Source organism: Egretta garzetta, unplaced genomic scaffold (assembly GCF_000687185.1).
Source record: "Egretta garzetta isolate BGI_Z169 unplaced genomic scaffold, ASM68718v1 scaffold287, whole genome shotgun sequence".
Taxonomy (NCBI): domain Eukaryota; kingdom Metazoa; phylum Chordata; class Aves; order Pelecaniformes; family Ardeidae; genus Egretta; species Egretta garzetta.
In genome coordinates, this window is record NW_009260435.1 from 2,259,509 (window position 1) to 2,279,807 (window position 20,299).

Genomic DNA, 20,299 nt, shown 5'->3' on the forward strand with positions numbered 1-20,299 from the left:
AGTACATATATGTAGTGTTATATGAAATGTACATCTCTAAACATTTGCAATAAATCCTTTGTGGTGCTCTTTACCTCTGCAAGCATGCCAGGCCAGGCAGACTCTTCCAACAAAGGTGCTTCTGACAAAAAGTGTTAAATTGCGCTACAGAGGTTTTAATTGTTTCCAAAAAGTCTGCTGAAGGTAGGTGTGAAGAACAGATGTAAAAAGGACCCTTTGCTCCCTCACTGCATAGTATTCTCTGAGAGTGCTGGACCAAACAAGCCAGGTTGTGCTTATTTGGAATGGCAATTTGCATGTTGCCTTAGTCACCAGCAATATTGTGCCCTGAGAGTCTATTGAAGTATAAATAGGTGACATCTCAGTCTTGTCTATTTGAAAACTATCTGATTGCTGGATTGGAGCTGGAGCCTCATTTCCAGTTGGCTTTTGAACCCTGCATCTCCAGATGCACCCCCCTCTGTGGATGACTGGATGGCAGACAGGGGAAGGGCTGTCCAAAAGCAGCTATTGCAACTGCTCTTCGTATCTGTGTCTGTCTTTCCTGGCATGGCTAGGGCTGACAGCTGACCCGTGTGAATTTTCACCTTCCAGTTTGAGGCTATGCTTCCAAGTCAGTTAAAAATTAGAGCTGGGTTTTGCTGATATTTTGGGCTTTCATGTGCAGAGGCATAACTGGGCTTAATTAGTTTACTTGCAGATGTTAACCTGAGCTCACATGTTAATATAAGGGCTGGGATGACTGATGGACAAGACAATAATCTGAAGGGTGTGATTGGCAGCAATAGAAACCTCCAGATACCTAGAGAGAAATCTGCTTAATACTTCAATGTCTCCTTCCTATTACCTTTTAATTATTTATAATTGACATATTCCTGGTGCAGGAGCTGAGCTGGTCACCAGCTGGTTGCTGTAGGAGTTTAGCTTTTGATCATCTGGGCACTTCCAAGTGTATTTGTTTTCTGGAGGCTCCCTTGTTTTCTTGCTTGCTAGAAGGTTGAAAATGAAACATAAAAGCCGGGCACCCATGGGGGAGAGATGCTGTGGACTGACAACCCTCTGCCAGAGAAGGAAATGGAGGACTGGAAAAGTTTGGCCCTGCTCTGGGGAACTGGCTAGGTTGCAGAGTGCCAGGCAGCTGTGGGCTTGCTTTTTGTATTTTGGCACCTCCAAAAGAAATAGGCAGAAGGCCTCTGGGGAGCTGAGTTTCTTCAGGTTGTTAGGAGAACGGAACAGCATGTGGTGACCTATAGGAGGCAGCTTCTCTTCTGATGTTAATCTGAGCTGCTTGTGTCTTACCTCAAAGGAAATATTTTGATTTGGCGTGGTTTTTCAGAAGCTGTACTGTCCACTTTTCCCATGCCTGTTCTCCCAACTGCAATCTACAGCAGGGCTTTGGTTTTCTAGCGAGCAGATGGACTTGCCTGGTGTCCTCTTCTGGGATCTTCAAAAATTTGGGAGCTTCTACAGCAAACTTATGGTAAGATACCATTCAGGCTTTCCTTTCTCCTCCCCTGGTTTTGTATCCTAAATGAAACAAGGCTGAACAGCTGCCTTGTTCTCAGAGTCCCCCAAAGATGGATAGAACCCAGGGCTCATTGCACCTGAGAGCAAAGTGCTGTGTTTCTTAGCTAGTATGTGTGAAGAGCTGGTTAATTTGCACCTCATGTCTAAAGGGAAGGGAAAGCAGCTCTGCTAATAAACATTGCTGGTGTAAAGATGGGGATTTTGCTGTTGTCCAGGAGGAGCTGGAGGAGTGCCAGCCCTTCTTTGGGGCTGATGGATTTGGGGCACAGATTGCTAACTGATGCTGAACCAAAAAACAAGGCCTGATGTGAAAGATAAATGACAGATTTCACAGGAGCTACTGAGTAGTTGGAGGGATGAAAAGATTTGGTTTGTTGGTGCTGCTGTTAGGAATGTACCTAGAAATGTGAAGCCATGAAACAGGCTTAATGCAGATCAAATGTGTGGGTCTCATCTGCCTCTGAGCACAGCAGGTTGTTGCTGAATGACCACAGCTGCAAGTGATAAAATGGCCCTTCAGTGGCAATAATGATGGAAGAGGGAGATGAGAGGAAAGCTGTAACTCTTCCTTTGTTTGATTTTTTTATTCCTTGTATGTGTTTAGGTGAATGGGTCCCACAGTGGCTGGGATGGAAGGGGCAGATGGGGAGAGGAGGGGAAGAGGAGACCGGCCGATGGGAGCAATCAGTGTGCAGGACTGCAAAAGGACTGACCTGATGCAGCTTGGCAGGGACGATGCTAGCTCTGTCACCACTTCCACTTTCCCCTTTCTCTGCTCTTCCATGGTCTCAAACCAAAGGTTGTCTTTCCTCAGACTGAGCAGGGCTAAGCAGCTTCAGCAGTGGCTCCCCTCCATCTGTTGCTGAGCTGGTGTCTTGTGACAAGCTTGAGGTCTGGTTTCTCAGAAGCTGTGTTTTTAACCTCCTGCTGTGTGAGGAGCTGCTCTATGGGCAAGTTTGTAGTTCAGGGCATTTTTTAAGGGCACAGGCTGAGGCTTCTCTGCTAGTGGGCTGCGTTGGAGGCACGGAGGCGGTATTTGTTCTGCAGGCAGGAGCAGTTTGCAAAGTGCCTGGCTGCATCCATTACAACAAGTCAGGGTAATCTTGTGTTCCCCCATCTCTTGTATTACTGAAAATAATTGTATTACAGAAATGTATGTAAGCAGATTGGGCAAGTTCATTTGCTCAGATCAGACTTGGCATTGGAGATAGTGGCATCTTCTGCTTCTTTTCAGGTCCTTGTCACCCTGTGAACGTACCCTGAAGCTGAATTTTGTTTCCATCTTTTGTGTGTGTGATAGAAGGCACAGGTATGATGGGTAGGAGCAAATTGTAGCTCTTAGCCCCCAGTAGCATGTGCTTGACTGCTTTTTGTCCCCAGACAGTGAAGGAGTGTTAGTGGTGTGACTCAGAGCCGCCAATAATTGAGCTGTTTGTATTCCAGCAGTGCTGGTCAGGAGAGAGTTGGAGTTTCAAGGGACTGTTTCATCCCCTGGAAGGATCAGCAGTGTTTGTGCAAGACAATTCCTCTTGAGAAAAGGTTTGATGGGGAAGAGATCTAACTGTGCTATGGTGTGCTAGGAAAGGCTCCCTTTCAAGGGAAGCTGTTTTGTTCATTTTAAGTACTGCCTTTGTGAAGACCTCATAAAATGTCTCCAATTGTACAGCTCTACTAATTTTGTTCAAGGTTTCTGCGTGACCTTGGTTTTCCCAGATGGCTTGACCATTCTGGTTTTTTATGTGTATATACATAGAAGGGGCTTTGTAAGCCTGACCATGTGGGTTTAATGTTTTCCTGCTGTTGTATGCTCTGTCTGCCCATTTTAGATGTGGAAATTCAACAAATCCAGGGTATTGACAAATGCATTTGATGGATTCGTTTATCTATAGGCTAAGTGGTGTTTATGAAACATTTGTCTGGGGAATATGTTTTGTTGTTCTACTGATTCAGTTTTGCAGGTTTCTTCTTTTGATCCTCTGGAGATATTTTTGAATCTGAATTAAGCAATGTAGTTTTCTAAATGGGATATCAATAGACATAAATTCTCAGCATCCTTTGCTCGTGCTACCTGCTTAATGCTGAGCCATAGTAAATGCTTCCCTAAATAGCAGATGATGTTCTGCAGTGGAAAATTCTGACTTGAGGCACTACAGAGGTCTTTTCTGGATGGTCCAGATCAACCAGGCAAAGTCCTCTTCCCCATTAGACCCTTGGATTTGTACGCAGCTAAATCTCTGCTGCACCTCTTAAAGCAGAACCTCTTTGGTCAATTGATCTGACTTAGGCTCAGCAAAAACAGTGGCTGGTGTCTTGTGCAACTGGTAAGTAGTGAGGATCAGTGAAATATTTTAGGTTTTTACTTTTATATTGTTAGAAAGAATGGAAAGAATGACTTTTCCTTAAATTATAGGGGGAACTGGTATTCTGGTTTACATTCCACTGCATTCTTTAAGTGGTTCAAGCCTTTCAGAATGGGGAACAGAGAATGTGCTCTGCTGTGCGCTTAAACACTCTGAAGTGATGCTAGGATAAAACCAGGTGCGAAGCGAAATGCTTGGGATCGCCAAACAACTTGAATCCAGCTCCTCTGGGAGATGCAGAGTCCTGTAACTGAGGTAGAGTCCTCTGTAGCATGCAGGAGACTCTTGCAGGGAATATCTTGCTCATCAACCTTGGGAGCCAGATGACTAAAAGTCTCCACTGCATAGATAAGTTGGTATTTTGGGGGGAGTTTACCTGGGCCAACTTGCAAAAACTGCAAATTGCAATAACTTAAAGTAGTTATCAGCAGGTCCTTCCCATGGAAATCAAACTCCTTCCCCCTTGTGTTTTTCATACATCAGAAGATTCATTGCAGGTATAGAGACATGAGTATTATTTCTCTAATTTGGAAAAAGCCTGGAAGCTTCCCTTTGGCAAGATCTAAAAAAATCTTTTTTGGCAAAATACTCAGTACAGTTCTAATAACTAATATCCCTTGTTTTTAAGCAGCTGAAAATGGCGGTTTAGAGTGAATATTGCTGTAGCTCCAAAGAAAAGTCATACTGGAAGCAGCAGTTGTAATTAATGGGAAAATAGTACTAGGAGGGTACTTGATTCTGGCTTACAGAAGATTTGTCTTAAGTTTAGCTGGCCTGAAGAATGTTTGAGCAGCTTAAATGTTTTGTTACAAACCAAGCTGGCACTGGACAGGGTACAAAAGAAATTAATTTGAAGTGATTGGCTGTTGTTGCTTTGCATGAACCTGTCTGTAGCTTATTCAGCTGAAACCAGTCTGCTGTGGTGCGTGCCAGCTGAGGATGGCTGGATCCCAGGTGCTCCTTCCTGGGTATATGTAATTGAGTGATGGAGGCAAAGGGATTTTTTTCCTCAATCCCCTGAAGATGGAGATGTTAAATTGTCACGTGTTTCTCCAGCATCTCCAAGACTGGATGTTTGGGTCTCAAATCCTGGTCTTTGAGCTCTTCATTATTGGTACTTCCTCTTTGCTATGGCTGTTCTTGGCCTTCCCCCACCTACATTTTAACAGCATGTTTTTCAAATGATTAATGAACTGCTGTGCTCAAGCAGTGGAGGTGGCTCAACACTGGTGATGACCCCATAGACGTCTGGGTGGATGGAAGAAGGAGGAACTGTTTGGCATGAAGATGCTCCAGTTCTTGACTTTGTGCGGCTGGTCTGACCAACCTTTATTTCTCTTAGCTGCCCCCATTTCTTTGCATTGCCTTCTGTATTCATACCTCTCTTTGCCTAGAGAAGAAGTTTGTCCATTCACTTCGAAGGTCATGTGTATGGAAACCCACTGCCAGCTGCATGGTTGTTTAACATCTGGTGAAGAAATTTGTGATAGCAAATCTATTGGACCCAGCTGTATTGGCTTGTAGTTGAGCTGGGTATGAGAGAGCAAATCTCCATGGGATCTCCATTTTGGGATGGAGGAGCACCCGGTGTGGGAAGGTCAATGCGACTGGAGCTGTGGCTCATAGGAGTGGGGCACTGGATGCCAGTTAGGCTGCCCCCGAAATCTGATAAGGGGCTGCTGTCAGCCTCACTTACTGAGGAGGGAAGCAGAAACTGATGGTGTTTTGAGGGGTGCAGATAAGAAGTGGGCCTCCTGTCAAATAGAGCATGATTAATTACCCTCTGTCCTGGCTCTTGCTTTGATAGGAGTGTCTAATGGGCTGCAGGCTTACGGATCAGGTGGTGACATTCCCATTGGGAGGTGAGAATGCCCGCTGTGGAAATGCCATGCGCGGGGAGAGATTAGATCAGCCGTGGCACAGAGGAAGAGGTGGTTTCCCTTCTGTGCATACCTTCGCTTTTTATTTTAAGGTTGAATGCTTGGGACAGACTCAAACCAAATCAACAAATACAACTTTCACGCCAAGAGCTGGGGCGGCTTCATATGAAGCCAGCCAGGGGTTGTCCTGGGAGTCGAATTCAGGCAAGCTGGGAACCGAGACAGCGCGGGGCTCAAGTTGATTTGCTCCTATCCTACACTGCTAATTTGCTGTTGAACTGTTTTTTTTTTTTTTTAACCTCTGTTTAGCCTGGGAGAGTGGGGAGATTCTTCATACCAAGAAATGATCCTGTCTCCCTTCAAAGAAATGTGAAGACCTTCTCAAGACTTGGTTCAAAGTGATTTTAAATCGCTGTGGACTTCCCCAGCCTCCTGGGGAAAACCTCTTCCCCTTGGCTGTCTGGTGTTGTTTCTCTTGTGAACGTATTCAGAGCGGAAGCTGGGAAGAGCAGCAACCTGCAAAGGTTGTGGCTTAAAAATGCCCCCTCTATGCCTGTTTTTCATGCCAGAGTTGCATTTTGAATGTTGCTTTGTGGAATAAATATTTGGGATTCTCACCTCCTTTATTCTTTACTAAAGAAATGGATGCTTCTGAAAGTAAATCAGATAGGGGGGAAAAATGGGAGGTGTTTGAAAAAGCAGTGCTCCAGGCTGGGTATAATTAACTGCTTTTTGTGTCTTGCATGCAGGACAAGTCGTGGCTTAGACTGCTTGATGGTGGGGAACTCCCTGCAGTGGGCATGGCTCAGCACGAGGAGAGGAAAGAGCAGCTCTTGGCAGGGGATCCCCACTGCGAAGGACTCGCAAAGCCGAGCAAATCCCTGCAAAATGAGAGGGGACTTGTTTTCTATGATTCGGTTAAGAACAGTCTTAGGGGCAGTTTTCTTTGTTTAACATCAATCTACATCTTCAGAATTAGGTGTAGGTCTGAAGTCCAGCAAAGATAGGATGGGAAAAATCCGCCTTGGGCAGCATGCTTGGGTGGGTGAAGATGATGATGGTCCAAAGCTTTAGGTGCCTTTCAACAAGGAGGAAGGCTGAGCCCCAGCACTGAGCGAGTGGCTGGGGCAGGAGTGCAGCCTGCATGTGCCAATGGCTCGGCCAGCACCCCCAGATACTGATTCACTGCCAGTAGATGTAAAGAAAAGTCATGCGGAGATTACCGGGGTGTTACAGCTTCCTCAGACTCTTCGTAAAGAGCTCTTGAAGGACAAAAACCAAACAGTTGCTCCTTCTGCCTCTCCAGCGCAGGGGACACTCCAGTCTGTCCTTACAAGCCCTTTAGGCTTCTGTTATGTCTGCCTGGAACAGAAGAGGCTTTTCAATGGGGCAAAACAGCTTGGCAGAGGGGGCTGCTTATTTCCCTTGAAGGACAGAGATGTTTGTAGCCACAGTGAGGCTTTCTCCAGGGGAAACTCTCCATTCCAGAAATCTGAATTACAGTTAATCCTAGTTACAGCTGTCTTTCCCTTCAGAAAACCAGGAGCCCATGGCTGTGGGATGATTCCTCCTCCTCCTTCCAGTGTCATTCTTGGGCTTTTTGTCCTCTTCATAGCCCTTCTAGATAGCAATGGGTCATCTGGAGTCTTACAGCCTCTTACCCTTAGGCTGTACTCCCACCCTTAGGTCTTCGGTAGCAGGAGTTTGCCTGCCCTAGAGTTTGTCTTGATGTCTCCCATGCTCCACAACTGTGCGTCCTCCCTTTTCCAGTGGAAACAGGACTCCTTGTGGTTGGGGTTGTACCAGAAGGAGAAAAAAAGTAATTTACCAAGAAAATTAGAGGAGCAAGACATCTTCCTTGCCCCCTCTTCTCGAGGTGGGCAAGTCTTCTGCCACTTTGCAAGCACAGTACATACAGGATTTCTGAGAGCCGGCAGAATAGAGAGGCTTGAAAGTACAGTAAAATGAGTTTGCCATCAAAAGGCAACAAGTCTTATGCTGTGCCCCCGGCTGCTGACCTTTCCCTCTGGAATTCTCCCCTCTGACCTCTGGATCATTAATCCTGATGCTGCCAGATGACAGTAATCCATCATGGCCCCTGACAAGCCTTGCAGCCGCCTGTGAAAGGATCCGCTCGGCTTCAGCATCCAATCGTCCCATGATACTCGTTTTTCAGCCTTTCCTGTTTGAGCGCTGGGGGTTTCCAATAAAGACTTTATCGCCCTGCCTTTCCTCGGAGAGGGGCTGGGGGAGGAGAGGGCTGCGAGAGCGGCCTCTCCGTGCTTCTCTGCGCTTTTTCAGGCAGGTCCTGTGAAGCAAGCAGAGCCGTAGCTTGCGTGGTGAAGAGCACAGCTAATTTACCAGGTCCAAACCCCAAATCACTCCTTGCTAGCTCTGGGAGATACTGCTTTGAGCTGTACTAGGAGAAAAAACATGGGCGGAAAATGATTGCGTCTCTGTGCTGAAGTGGTAGAAGGATGGAAGTAGTTTTGTCCCTGCTGTAAAATTTCTCAGCCTGCATAAAGAAACATTTTGTGTGTGTGTTAAATATTGGTGGTAGGTTTTAGCTTTGTTTATAAAGCTACTAATTAAATTTCAGGGCACTTGGGTCTGTGAATCTGGTTTAAAAGCAAACCTCAGGAAGGGAGGGTGTGACATAACGTGAGGTGGGGAGGTCAGGTCTGATTGTTGTCTCTACTCCAGCTATGAGCCAGCTCTCTGGAAATAGATTTAAGCCTTTATTTGTTACTGATGTAGGTAACGTTTGTCCCTGTCACTGGAGCATTTGGATAAATGTATGTGCGTACCTTTTCAAATGGTGAGATGGGAGAATCTGGGAAGAGTAAACCTGTGTTTAGGATAAAAGCGGTATATGAAAAAGGAGATACTGCCTTATACTTCTGCATTAGCGGTGTGTTTGCCCAAGGAGCCTTATCCATGACCCTTGCCTTTCACTCCCCATCTGGTCACTGTCCAAGGAGAGCTGGATGAAAATCCCTTCTGGACAAGTTAATGCCATTCCCTAAATTGGATTGGGGGAAAGCGGGTGGCTTTGAAGGGGCACAGGGTTGCTGGAGGAGTTGGGGAGAGGGTCTGGATCCTGCCCTGGGGAGCAAAGGCTTTGCTGGCAGTGCGGTGCCACTTTGGACACCCTGATTTTCCTTGCTGCTGGGGCAGAAATGCTGAACTTTTATTAAAGGGACATTTTGGGGTGGGGAAAAAAACCCAGCCCTGGCTCTTCCTAGAGTCCTCAGAGATAAAGATTTCCCTGCTTTTCATTTGGAGTGGGCTGGGTGTGACTTGGGTTACTGTGGCCCAGCTGATGAACAATAACTTAAGGCTGGTAACCTGATTGCTGCCAGCCCTCTGCCCATCAGAAATGATGCTGCTAGCACGCTCTTCGTCTTTGCAATAACACACTGGTGGCTGAGGAAAAAGTGTAGCCAACTGTGGATTGCGTTTACATGGCTGGCCTTTTGGGGAAGGGACTGTCTCCTGGCTTGGGGCGGCTGGCTGGGATGGACAGAGCTGCTGTGAATTTAAAGAGTTTGGAAATGTCTCTGCTCCCTGAGGGAACTGTCGTCTCTGAAATGCAGGAAGAGGATCTGATGCAGCTTGTGAAATTACTGCTTTGTGGGGTTTTCTGTCGTGGACAGGGAAGGGGTTGTTTAGACAAGGCGAGGAAAAGAGGATGTGATAGATCTAAAATGACGGAGCATGCGGGCCAAGCCCCATCAGGTTGCTCCTTGTTTTCTTACAGCTCAAGAGTTAGTAACTTGGTGAAATTGAAGGCAGCCCGTTTAAAGCTGAAAAAGTTTACTTTTCCTATCCAACATCTCATTAACCTGTGGGAATTGGTACCATGAGCTAATGCATAACAGGCTTCCAAAAGAAAAGAGACAGGGGGGAAAAATTACACTTACATGTATAATGAGGACATCTGCGGAGCTGAGCTGAACTCCTTTTCACTAAACAGAATAAAACCCATTTATAAGGGCCATAAACTGCTCTGCTTCGGGGCATTAGCTGAATCGCTGGCTGATGAGCAGTGGCAGAAGTCTCCCCTGTGGGTTGGGAATTCCATAATTGTCCATTACAGCCCTTGGCAGGCTTTCCTGTAAAGGCTGGTGCTGGCCATTGTGGTAGGCAGGATACTGACCTCGGGTGGACGGCTCTTTGATCCAGGACAGTACTTCCTATGTAAAATAAAAGGTTTGCTACATCAGCATTTTTCCTCCCCTCTTCCTCTCCTTGCCTAAATCTCATTAGTTTGACCTTTTGAAACCCTGCATGCTTTATCACTTTAAGATGCTGCTAAAAGGGTGCCATCAGGTTAAAAATCGGGTTTTCCTACCTCTGTTAATCCCCAAGATGACAAAACTAAACAGGGCGGATAGAGCCGCTTCCCCATCTGCCCTATCTATCCTCGCAAAGATAGAGCAGGACCTTGGTTTGGGCTCCAAAAAGTGCTTGGATGCCTGGTGCTTTGTGCCGCTGCTTTTGGTGCTTGTTTGCCCGCCTCCATCATCAATGGAATTTCTCTACAGCTTTCCCATGATGAGTTCCTGCTCCAGCCAGCTGGGTTGCGGTTGCTGCACGAGCGGCCTTGCTGGTGTGTCCTTAGGGAGTGTGCTGGGTGAGAAGGCGTGGGAGGGGTGACAAAATGCATTGTGAGAGCAGAAAGCTGCAGCAAAACGTTAGGCACGTGCATGTGAGGGAGGACAGAGGTAAATGTACAGAGGGGAAGGAGATGCTCCCAAATCTCACGCACCCTTTTCTGTCGCTGTTCCCAAGCAATACAGGGTAGCAAATCCCAGGGAGTGAGGGAGCCGGATCCCAGGGCACAATTAGCTTGAGTTGCCTGGCTGCTCAGCCCTTCCTGAACACAAGAAATACAGATTTTTATCTGAGAGAGCCCTGGGAGCTCGTAAAAAATTATTCCTCCGTGCTACTCCCTCACCCTTAGGACTGAATAGTCCCTACTTCCCCTCTTCCTATTTTAGAAGTTGCTCTTAGCTGCAGGTTATTATTTGTCTGATAATTGCTGTTGCCTACAGGAAAGGATTTTTCATGAAAAGGACGTGCCATGTAGCTACACTTCTCTGGCTCATTTACTCACCCAACAAGAAGCTCAAGTCAGGCTACAAATAGAGTTGCCTGAATTTCCTATTAGGAGGAAGATCGATAACCCCAACCTGCTGGTATTCTTGGCCTCGTCTTTTCTCTGACTCCACATCTCCTTCCCTGCTGTTTCCCTGCAGGAACTCCTATCAATCGGATCCCCATCATGGCAAAGCAGATCCTGGATCTCTACATGCTCTACAAGCTGGTGACTGAGAAAGGAGGGCTGGTGGAAATCATAAACAAGAAGATCTGGCGAGAGATCACCAAAGGCCTTAATCTGCCCACCTCCATCACCAGTGCCGCGTTCACACTTCGAACCCAGTAAGTCCAGAAGGTCCAACAGCGTGGATGCGAACACAGCGCAGGGTGGAAAAATTGAAAGACTAAATCCTACCCCATGGCCAGGGAGGCGCTGACAGACTGGTTTGTGTCCCTCTTGCCCAAGGCTTGTAGTTTTCCCTTTCTGTTCCTTCTCTCATTGCTCTTAGCAGTGATTCTTCATCCATCCCTACAGTCCCAGCACTGATATGCTATCGGCTTGTTCGCCATGCTCTGCGTGTTCTTCTGTCCCCTGCCTTTCTTGCCTCTTCAGAGCTTAAACTCCTCAGGGCGAGGAGGGTCTCACTCTGTCTCTGAAGAGCACCTGGCACAGCAAGGAGGGAGGCAGACCTCCTGATCTGTAGGCATCAAGTATGAACTTGATCATTTAATGTCTGTTACTGCTACTAGGTTGTGGAAACTTGCATTTAGCACCTACTTGCTGTGAGGCTTGCTTTTCTGGCCCGCAGTGCCTCATGCTGATTAGGCAGGGGAAAAAAAAAAGGAATAAAAAGTAGAATAAGTAGAGGAAAAAGAATGGTGAAAGTAAACCTACCATAAAATTTAAGCAACGGGGTGAGGCTGTGTCCCTCGATATGGGAGGCTAGGCTCTGGGAAGCCAAACCCAGCTCTTATGCAGACTCAGTTTTCTTGGAAGCTATTAGAGCCCCTGAGTCCCAGAGAGGGACGCTCCTTGCCATTTCTACAGCCTTTGGTACAAACAGGCTGTCTCCCGCGAACGCGCGTGCCAGAATTCAGCAAAAGCGGTGAGGTTTGGGGCTGCCCAATACAAATGACTTGGACAAGGGCAGTTCCTCAAACCACCTTCCTTGCATTAAGTGTTACGGTCCAAGATCTTGGTTCTTGTCATCTTAGATGGTTATCTCGGTTGTAAAGGAATTCTGGATGATTCTGTTCTGCCCTTGTGGGTGTAGTAGTATATAACTACCTGCTTCCTTATAAATATTGAGTAAGCTCAAAGTTTCTTTGGGAGCTGTGCCTCGCACCCAAATGGCTCAAGTCTTATCAAAGTAGGCGCAGCAGTGGTGGTGATACGCAGAGAAAGACTCCAGATCTGCAGAGGACCGCAGTCTGAAAGTCCCTCTGAATACAATGCTTGTTGCTGTAGCCTATAACTTCACATTCGACTGAGAAACCTACTTGAGTTTCCCTGTGCTTGCCCCCTCCCAGGTATATGAAGTACCTATACGCCTATGAATGCGAGAAGAAATCCCTCAGTTCCCCTGCTGAGCTTCAGGCTGCAATCGATGGCAACAGGCGGGAAGGCAGGCGGCCCAGCTACAGCTCCTCTTTGTTCAGCTACTCGCCCACCACCACGGGGCCTCCTTCCCTCCTGTCTCCCCCAAAGATCCGCTTCCCCATCATCGGCGTTGCACCAGGCAGTGGGACCAGCAATCCTCGGGTGTCTCCAGCAGCAGCGGTCAGAAAAGGTCAGCTACTCCTGACTCGCAGCGAAGAGGGTGGCTGGGTTAAGAGGTGCGGGCACTGACTGAAGCACAGTTATTTTCCATTTTGTCCACCCAGACTACTTTGGATTTGAGAATAGTGGGACCTGGGTGGCTCAGGGCTTGCAGAATATTCTGCCTGCAGTTTAAACCTTTGCGTGCTCACTTTAGGGAGGAGCTGTGGGAGGGACTAGGTGACTCTTTCCTCTTCTAGGTGATGGCGTGCCCTTGACTGTGTCTATGCCAAATCGCATTGCCGTGCCAGTGACCTTGGCTAGCCAGCAGGCGACTGTGGCAGGAAGAACAGCCACCCTAGAGCAGCTGCGGGAGAGGCTGGAGTCGGGAGAGCCTCCGGAGAAGAAGGCCTCACGGATGACAGAGGAGGAGCAGCGGCTTGTCCAGCAGGCTCTCCAGCGCAACCTGTTCAGCATGGCACGGCAGATCCCCATGAAGATCAAAATCAATGGCAAGGGTAAGCAGCGCCTCTGGATGCACACAAGGGTCTTTGCAGGCTGCAGCAGGAAGGGAACTGCTCCCCATCTAGATGTTGAACACCCCTTTACATGCAGGCTTGATTATCTCTCTGGGTACCAGGTAGAGGTCACTGTCAAGAAGCTGTTAAAATGGAGCACAATGACTGCAAAGCTAAACTGTAGCAATATTTTGCTAGGTTTTACTTACTGCGGCTGTTTTTATTCCATTCTTGTTCATGCATAATCCAGCATCATCTGAATCCAGCCTGGATTCAGAAGCACCCTGGCAATGTTCAGAAAGCCCTGCACCTGAGCTGATAAAACCCACTTGACCCATACAACAAGACCTTTCCTCTGAGCTTATGACCGCCTGGATCATGGTGAGATTGCTGCAGGACTCAGGCTGTTAGCCGCCACAGAACTTGCACTGGGGGGTGGAATTCCCAATTTCAGCTGATGCCAGCTCAGTTGTCCTTGCAGCTATGCTCTATTGCATGCTGTAAGTACGCTCCTTCTTTCAGGGGTTGGCTGAAGTGGCTTTGGGCCACCTATCTGACCTCCTCACGTTTAATACTCGGAGTGTACTTCAGATCCAAGAGCACAGTTTAGCCTAGCCAAAGGCAGTCCTGGGATTCTGCCATCAGTAAGATGATTTTTTGGAAAGGAAGCCCATCATGTGCCAGATGCTGAGCTTCCCCCTGCCCTGCTCTCATCTGAGCCTCATGCCAGCGTTGTGCTGCGGGGAATTATTTTCTGTCCTTTCGCAGTCAGGAACCCTTTTAACTGATCATGGAGGTAAGAGCTTTTTCCATCTGGGTAGCAGACTGCAGGAGATGTGGGGAGAGAGATGCCCAGCTTTTAGGAATCCTTTGTCAGGTGTGATGAGGAGGCCACAAAGACCTGTCCTATGTGTACTGGGGCTTTTAGGGAGTCAGGTGATGTCTGCTGACATCTGCTGCAACCCTATGCGGAGCCTCCAGGCAAAGAACTCCTGGCAAGGCTGGGTTAGGAGGTCAGGTCTAAGCAGCATTCACAGCCTGGGAAATGCACTCCTGAAATGCTTTGTAAAAGGGGAGTCACCCTGTAAAGGTCATGTTGTCAGGATCAATACTCTTATGTACAGCAGCTTCAAAAGCTGATTAAGTGCCGTGACTCCCTTACCTGTCCCGGGGGCTGCACTTTGCTGGGCAGCAGAGCCTCAGAAAATTTCAGTCCCAACAGCTGCTTCCTCCAAACCTTTTGATCCATTAAAATTAAAGGTCTCAGCCCCCCTATTAATTGTACATTTGGATGTAGGCACAAGGCCAGGCAAGTTTGGCATGGCTTAGAAAAAAGGGAAGAGTTGTTCCTGAGGCCTTTGTTAGCAAGGCTGGTAAATGCTTTATTGAGATGCTTTGCCAGAAATATCTACGGCACAGGGTCAGAGCAGGTTCCCCTTTGAAGCGGTAGCTGCTTGCCGCAGAGTTAAATGGGATCAGGACTTCACAGCGCAGCTATGCATCCACCTAAATGTCATGTTTACAGAAAAACAAAAACTAAAATAGTGAGTAAAAGGGAATACAAATTTCGTCAAGTGATGTTTGTTCCCTCTCATTTAACTTTATTTTCTTTTTTCTTTCCACCCTGAACTTCCTAATCAAAACACTAGGAGCAGTTTTAGTCCGTGTTCCTGGGTTTGAGTCCTTGGGGCCGTGGGTAGTCCCCTCCCTCCAGCGGCCGCTGGAGCTGCTGCAGTCTGAGCCCCGTCACACCAGCTCCTCCAGAAACTGTCCCCTCTCAGCCAAGGGGGACGGGACTGTGTGGGCCCTCCCAGTCTGCCACAATCCAGCCAATTTAAGTACGGTTTTGTCTCGTGTGCTGGCAGCTTTTTCCTTGGAGGGGATGTTAATTTGGCCCTCCAGCATGCGAGCTGGGGACAGATTTGCAAAAGCCAATGGGATCCCCACCTATACTCTGTTCACGCTGCAGCATTTAAACACCTTTGTAGACTTATAATAGGACCAGAAGCAGGTATTGTGGGGGGATTTCCTCACTGAAGAAGAGACAAAGGGAGGGCTGTGGACACCTTCGATCATCTCCAGATGGTGCAGGAAGCAGGATAGTCCCTCTCTAACTCTGCATCTCTTCTTTCTTGAAAGATGATAAACCGGACTCGGCGGCAGCGGCAGCACTGAATTTGTCACCTAATGGCATTGGGAGTATTAACATGTCAGTGGAGATTAACGGCACGATTTATGCTGGTGAGAAAGAACTGCTCCCGGGGGCTGGTCTTTGCCAAAGCACAACACATGCACAACCTATCCAGCTTAGAAAGTTCAGTAGGAGATGATTTCTTTTCTCTTTCTTTTGGTCCTGGGCAGTCAAGATAAATGCCCTTTCCTTTTGGTGGTGGTGGGTGTTAGTATTTTTAAAATCTAAGGGAAGGGACTTGTATGGAAGCACTAGCAGGAAGGGGTGTTATCCCTCTTCTGCTGAGGACCAAGCAGCTTCACTCAGCTTTTCCTCATGCCTCTTTGGGAAGTAGGAATCCTTGTCCCCTGTGCTCCCAAGTCCTGGGGGATCCCTTCTTCTATCCTGGTCACCACTGACCCTCTGATCTGTCTTGCACTGAGCCTCTTTCTGTTGGGATGAGATCTCTGGGGTTGGATGGGCCGCCCTGTGCTCTATACTCTGTCCTTCTTGGCCGTGCCACCCCATAATCCTGCTAACCCTTCTGTTTACCTCTTTGCCTTGCAGGAGTGCTCTTTGCCCAGAAGCCGGTCGTCCATCTCATTGCAGGCTCCAGCACCCAAAGTTCTTGCAGCAGCAGCAGCAGCTCCCACTGCTCTCCCAGCCCTACCTCATCCCGGGGAACCCCCAGTGCAGAGCCCTCCACCAGCTGGTCTCTCTGATGGACGGCCAAGCCTGCTGTCTCACACTGGCCTCCGGCAGCTCCTCCTCTCTGCTCTTGGTGGGGAGTGAGCCGGGAAGGAGTCGCACAGATTACCTCATCTCAAGGAACCTGCTTTTGTGGTTGGCCAACAGCAAGATGATGATGGCGATGCTGAAACCTTTCTATGCCAGCGAGTTTTTTTCCTTCATCGTCTGTTTGTCCAGCCTTTTTCTTTGTTCTCCCCTTTCTTCCTCCCTTTTGCTTTTTGTTTTCTTCCTCCTCCTCCCAGGGTTTGCTGTGTTCCTGTTGGGGGTTGGGACGTGGAGGGGGGGGGATGGATGGACATGCCTGGCGTCTTTCAATCAGGGATTGTCTGTAGGGTTGAGAGATGGCTGAGATGTCACCAAGGCAGGTGGAAGGAGCTGGAGTTGGGGCAGGGAAACTTGGTTCTGCTCAAACCAGTAGCCACAAGGCCTCTTCCCACAACACAACTCTGTGTATTGACAATCCTAAGAGCTGGCAGGGTGCCTTGCCCCTGTCCTCCCATGGCTTGTGCTGCCGAAGGCCATGCAGCTGCAGAGCAGGCGAGCTCTCACTTTTCTCCTTTGGGCTCTGTTGTGCTCCATTGTTCATATGTCCTCCCCAGAACACGTGCTCTTGGCTTGTGAGCCTCCTTCCCCCTCTCCGAGGGCTTGGCAAGAGGGCAAGGACTTTCTCACTGCTATGTTTGACCTGTAGATGCATTAAGAACCTCTTGATCAGCTGCTTCGGTCTCCTGGCTGGTGCTGGCCTCTTCCCTGCTGTTGCCTTTTTCAGGCTTTCAGCCACATTTTAAAAGCCCTCAGCCTTGTGTCTCTCCCTCCGAGGAACTCATCCCACTCACATTTACCTTGACAGCCTGAACCTACTCTGACTTGGCATTTTGACCCTCTGCCCCCTTGCCACAAAAGGGCTGTCATTGAGGTCCATCTAGGCTTCCTGGAGCCGCTTTCTTCTCCTAAGGTGTCTTTCAGTAGCCCCTGATAGCTCTCTCCACTATCCATGCCCTGAGAAAACAGGTGGTGATATTTGAAATCAAATTCAGTGGGGCCATGGGGCGTGTGTGGGTGCTGTGGTTAATGTGATGCCTGTGTACCTGCATTGGTCTTTGAACAAGCCTACAGCTGCCCGGTCCCCTAAAATTCTGCATGAGCAAAAAGAAAGCGGCTCTCAGTTGAGTCGGGTGCTTTTGCTCTTCTGGGTGGAAGCAGAGGAAAGGAAATCAAGCCCTCCCTTGCCCTTTTCCCCTCAAACCTCCTATTGAAAGCAAACACATGCTGGCCATGGCTCTCCTGTGCCTGGAGGCAAGCAAGCTGGCTCAGTGACTCCCTGAGCTCGCCTCCGGGGCAGACTTGTTCTGTCCCCTCTCCTCCCGATGGCCTTTCCCCAGCCTGGAGATCAGGTCCCAGCACCATCCCTCCTGCCCTGGTGACATCCTTCCCATCCTCCAGGCCCAAGTCAGGTTTATTTGAGCAGATGAAATACCTCAGATATGTACTTGTTGTTGGGGGTGGGGGGTGTTTTTGTTTGTTTTGGGTTGGTTGTTTTTAACCTCTTCAGGAAGTATTGGCATATCTTATCGCTTGTTTTTGTTTTTTTATATGTGGTTTTGCTGACATTGTGGATGTTGGGGGGTTTTTTTAATTATTTTTAATTGTATCACCAAAGATAGAAGAAAAAAGCAGAGTGAAAGAGCGGTGGCTTCTGCCGTCCTTTAGGCCAGCAGGAGACAAGCTGAGCAGCGTTGTCCCAGGACATGTGCATGACACAGGAGGACAGGTAGAGGTAGGAAAAGAGGGGAAGAGTGACTGCTGACTTAACAGATCTGTCCTTCATGGTGGACGCAAGGGCATCTCCAAGGTCCCTGTTACTTCTCTGAGCTCCAGGATCCATGCTTACCTTCAGCAAAGCTGCTCAGTGCAGCTGGGGGATGGCAGTGCTGCTTAACACTACAGATTGGCCAAGCCTCTGGTGGGAAAGGTGTTTCTGGCACCTGAAAGCACAGCTTGGGCTTGTGGTGCTGCCCCCAGCCACCTCCTCAGCCCTGCTGGGACTCCGCATTACCCCAGACACAGCTGATTCTGTCTATGCTACAAGGCTAAGCTGTGTTGGGAAGCCCTTGTGAGAGGTTGCCAAAATAAGATGTTCTACAGTTTTTCACCTGTTTCAGCCACCTGAGTGAGTAGATATGTTATGATCTAAGTGAAAATCCTAACTCCAGAGGTTCAGCCCACTAAAAATAAATTTCCTGGCGGGCAGTGGCTGAGTGTTGTAGAAGAGAAGGTTGCTTTTTTACGTGCTCCCACAGGTGAGCAGAGCTGTGGGGAGACTTCGGGTGCCCTTGCTCTTACAGGCTGAGCCTGAGCTCAGCCCAGAGTGGCTGGCCCTTCCCTGCCCAGTCATTGCTGCGATGCACTGTGAGCAACTTCAGCCTGCCTTAGTCCTCTGTGAGGAGAAGCCCTCCCGTAACACCTCTGGTGAGCCATGGCAGCCTGTCCTGCTCCAAGGCGCTGTTTATTTTATATTGCTGAAAAAAGCATGGCTTTTAAAAGCACTGGGCCAGGCATCGCCACAGGAAAAGCCCCAGCAGCAGATAGGGGCGACTGGGCTCCATGTACGTAGAAAACAATGAATAACCTTTCCTTTAAGCTCTCAGCTGTCCAGTTTCTCCTCTGTAACCCCACCAGGCTGCTGCTGCATCCTCAAGAGCTCCCAGGTCTTGTGCTAAGGCAGCACCTCCTCCCTGCGAGAGGCTCTGTATGTTCGTTTGTACCCTGCGGCTTGTGCTACCCCGCTGCCTGGCAGCGTGAGGGCTTGCTGGGAGGAAGAGGCTGGGAGTGCACATGTCCTGAGGCAGATGCTGCTCCGTGGTGTCCCCTCCCCAGCTGCTTTTAGCCAGAGTGATGAGCTCCTGCCAGCACAGGGAAGCTGAGCTGCGCTCCAGCTGCAGGGCCTCCACAGCACCTCATCCTCGCAGCGGATTTTCCAGGCTCTGGGGCTCATTCAGATGGTTTTTGTTTGGGGCTTTTTTTTCCTTTTTTGTTTTCTTTCTGTTTTGGTTTTTTTTTTTTATTTGGGGGTGGGCTTGGGGGCTGTTTCCTACGAGTGGGACTGGGGGACGTTTTGCTTTTCTTGATGCTTTCTTCTCTGGTCCTGGGGAGCAGATTTCTTTCTGTTTTGGTTTTTTTTTTTTTATTTGGGGGTGGGCTTGGGGGCTGTTTCCTACGAGTGGGACTGGGGGACGTTTTGCTTTTCTTGATGCTTTCTTCTCTGGTCCTGGGGAGCAGAGGTTAGTAATGGGTGGGTTTGCTTATGTATCACATGCTAACATTTGTGTTTTCTTGCACAGAAAGGCACTCGAATCACTGAACTGCTAAACAGCTTTGACACTACTAGAGTATTAATGTTTATAAGCTTTACACAACTAGACTGGACATAGACAGGGACTAACAGATTGTTTTGTATCCAATTCAGGGAAAGAATCAAGTTGGGATGCGTTAACAGATACCTCAGTAAAAATAAGCTGCAACAATAAACTGGTCCTTTTCCCAGTTATGCGGTGACAAGGACCAGCCAATTCAGACTGTGAAGAGTAACCCTTTCCCTAAGCCTGGCTTTAATCCTGGCAGTTGGCTTAATGTGTGTTTTGCTGAGCTCCAGGTCTCCTACTGAGCTGCCAGGCTTTGGGAACAGGGTTATGGAAGCCAGCAGCAGAGATGGGGCAGAGGAGCCGGGAGCTGGGGGAGGCTGAGCGAGGGCGGTGGATTCCCCCTGCTGTTCTCCCCAGCTCCGCTTCACTTCACTTGACTGTGTTCGATTGTATAGTACTCAGGGGTTTTGATACTGCGGGTAGGACTGTTCCTCGTGTGAAGTGCTCTGCTTTGCAGTGTGGCTAAATTCTCCTTCAACTCCAGACCAGTGAAGGTTTTGCAGTGAGCAGCCCAAAAGATAAATATATATATATACACACAAATAAAAGCCCCCAGCTTGCTTCCATGCAGCCTTGATGCTCCTGTTTCAGGGGGAGATTTGCCAGCTGGGTTCCATGCCCAGCTGGGGGTGAAAAATATATATATATAAAAAACCATCAAACCTGCATTGTCCTCTTCCAGCAGATCCCAGTTTATGCTGGGAAGGCACAAAGATTGTGAGCTGGGAAAGGGGGAAAAGGCGAGGTGGGGGGAGAGGCTGTGAATGTGTCACACAAAGTCCTTTTGGCCGCCGCGTGCGTGCTCCAAAT

General features: G+C 48.5%; 1 protein-coding gene across 1 annotated transcript in view; it reads left to right on the forward strand.

The window, feature by feature from the left end:
- The window catches only part of ARID3B (AT-rich interaction domain 3B), a 31,241-nt gene extending 12,033 nt beyond the window's left edge, over window positions 1-19,208 (forward strand). The window contains exons 4-8 of the mRNA XM_009643911.2: window positions 11,029-11,212; window positions 12,401-12,660; window positions 12,890-13,147; window positions 15,287-15,388; window positions 15,885-19,208. Of these exons, the coding sequence (XP_009642206.1) occupies window positions 11,029-11,212; window positions 12,401-12,660; window positions 12,890-13,147; window positions 15,287-15,388; window positions 15,885-16,039 (959 nt within the window). The 3' untranslated portion in view covers window positions 16,040-19,208. The remainder of the gene's footprint in view (window positions 1-11,028; window positions 11,213-12,400; window positions 12,661-12,889; window positions 13,148-15,286; window positions 15,389-15,884) is intronic.
- Window positions 19,209-20,299: the final 1,091 nt, after the last annotated feature.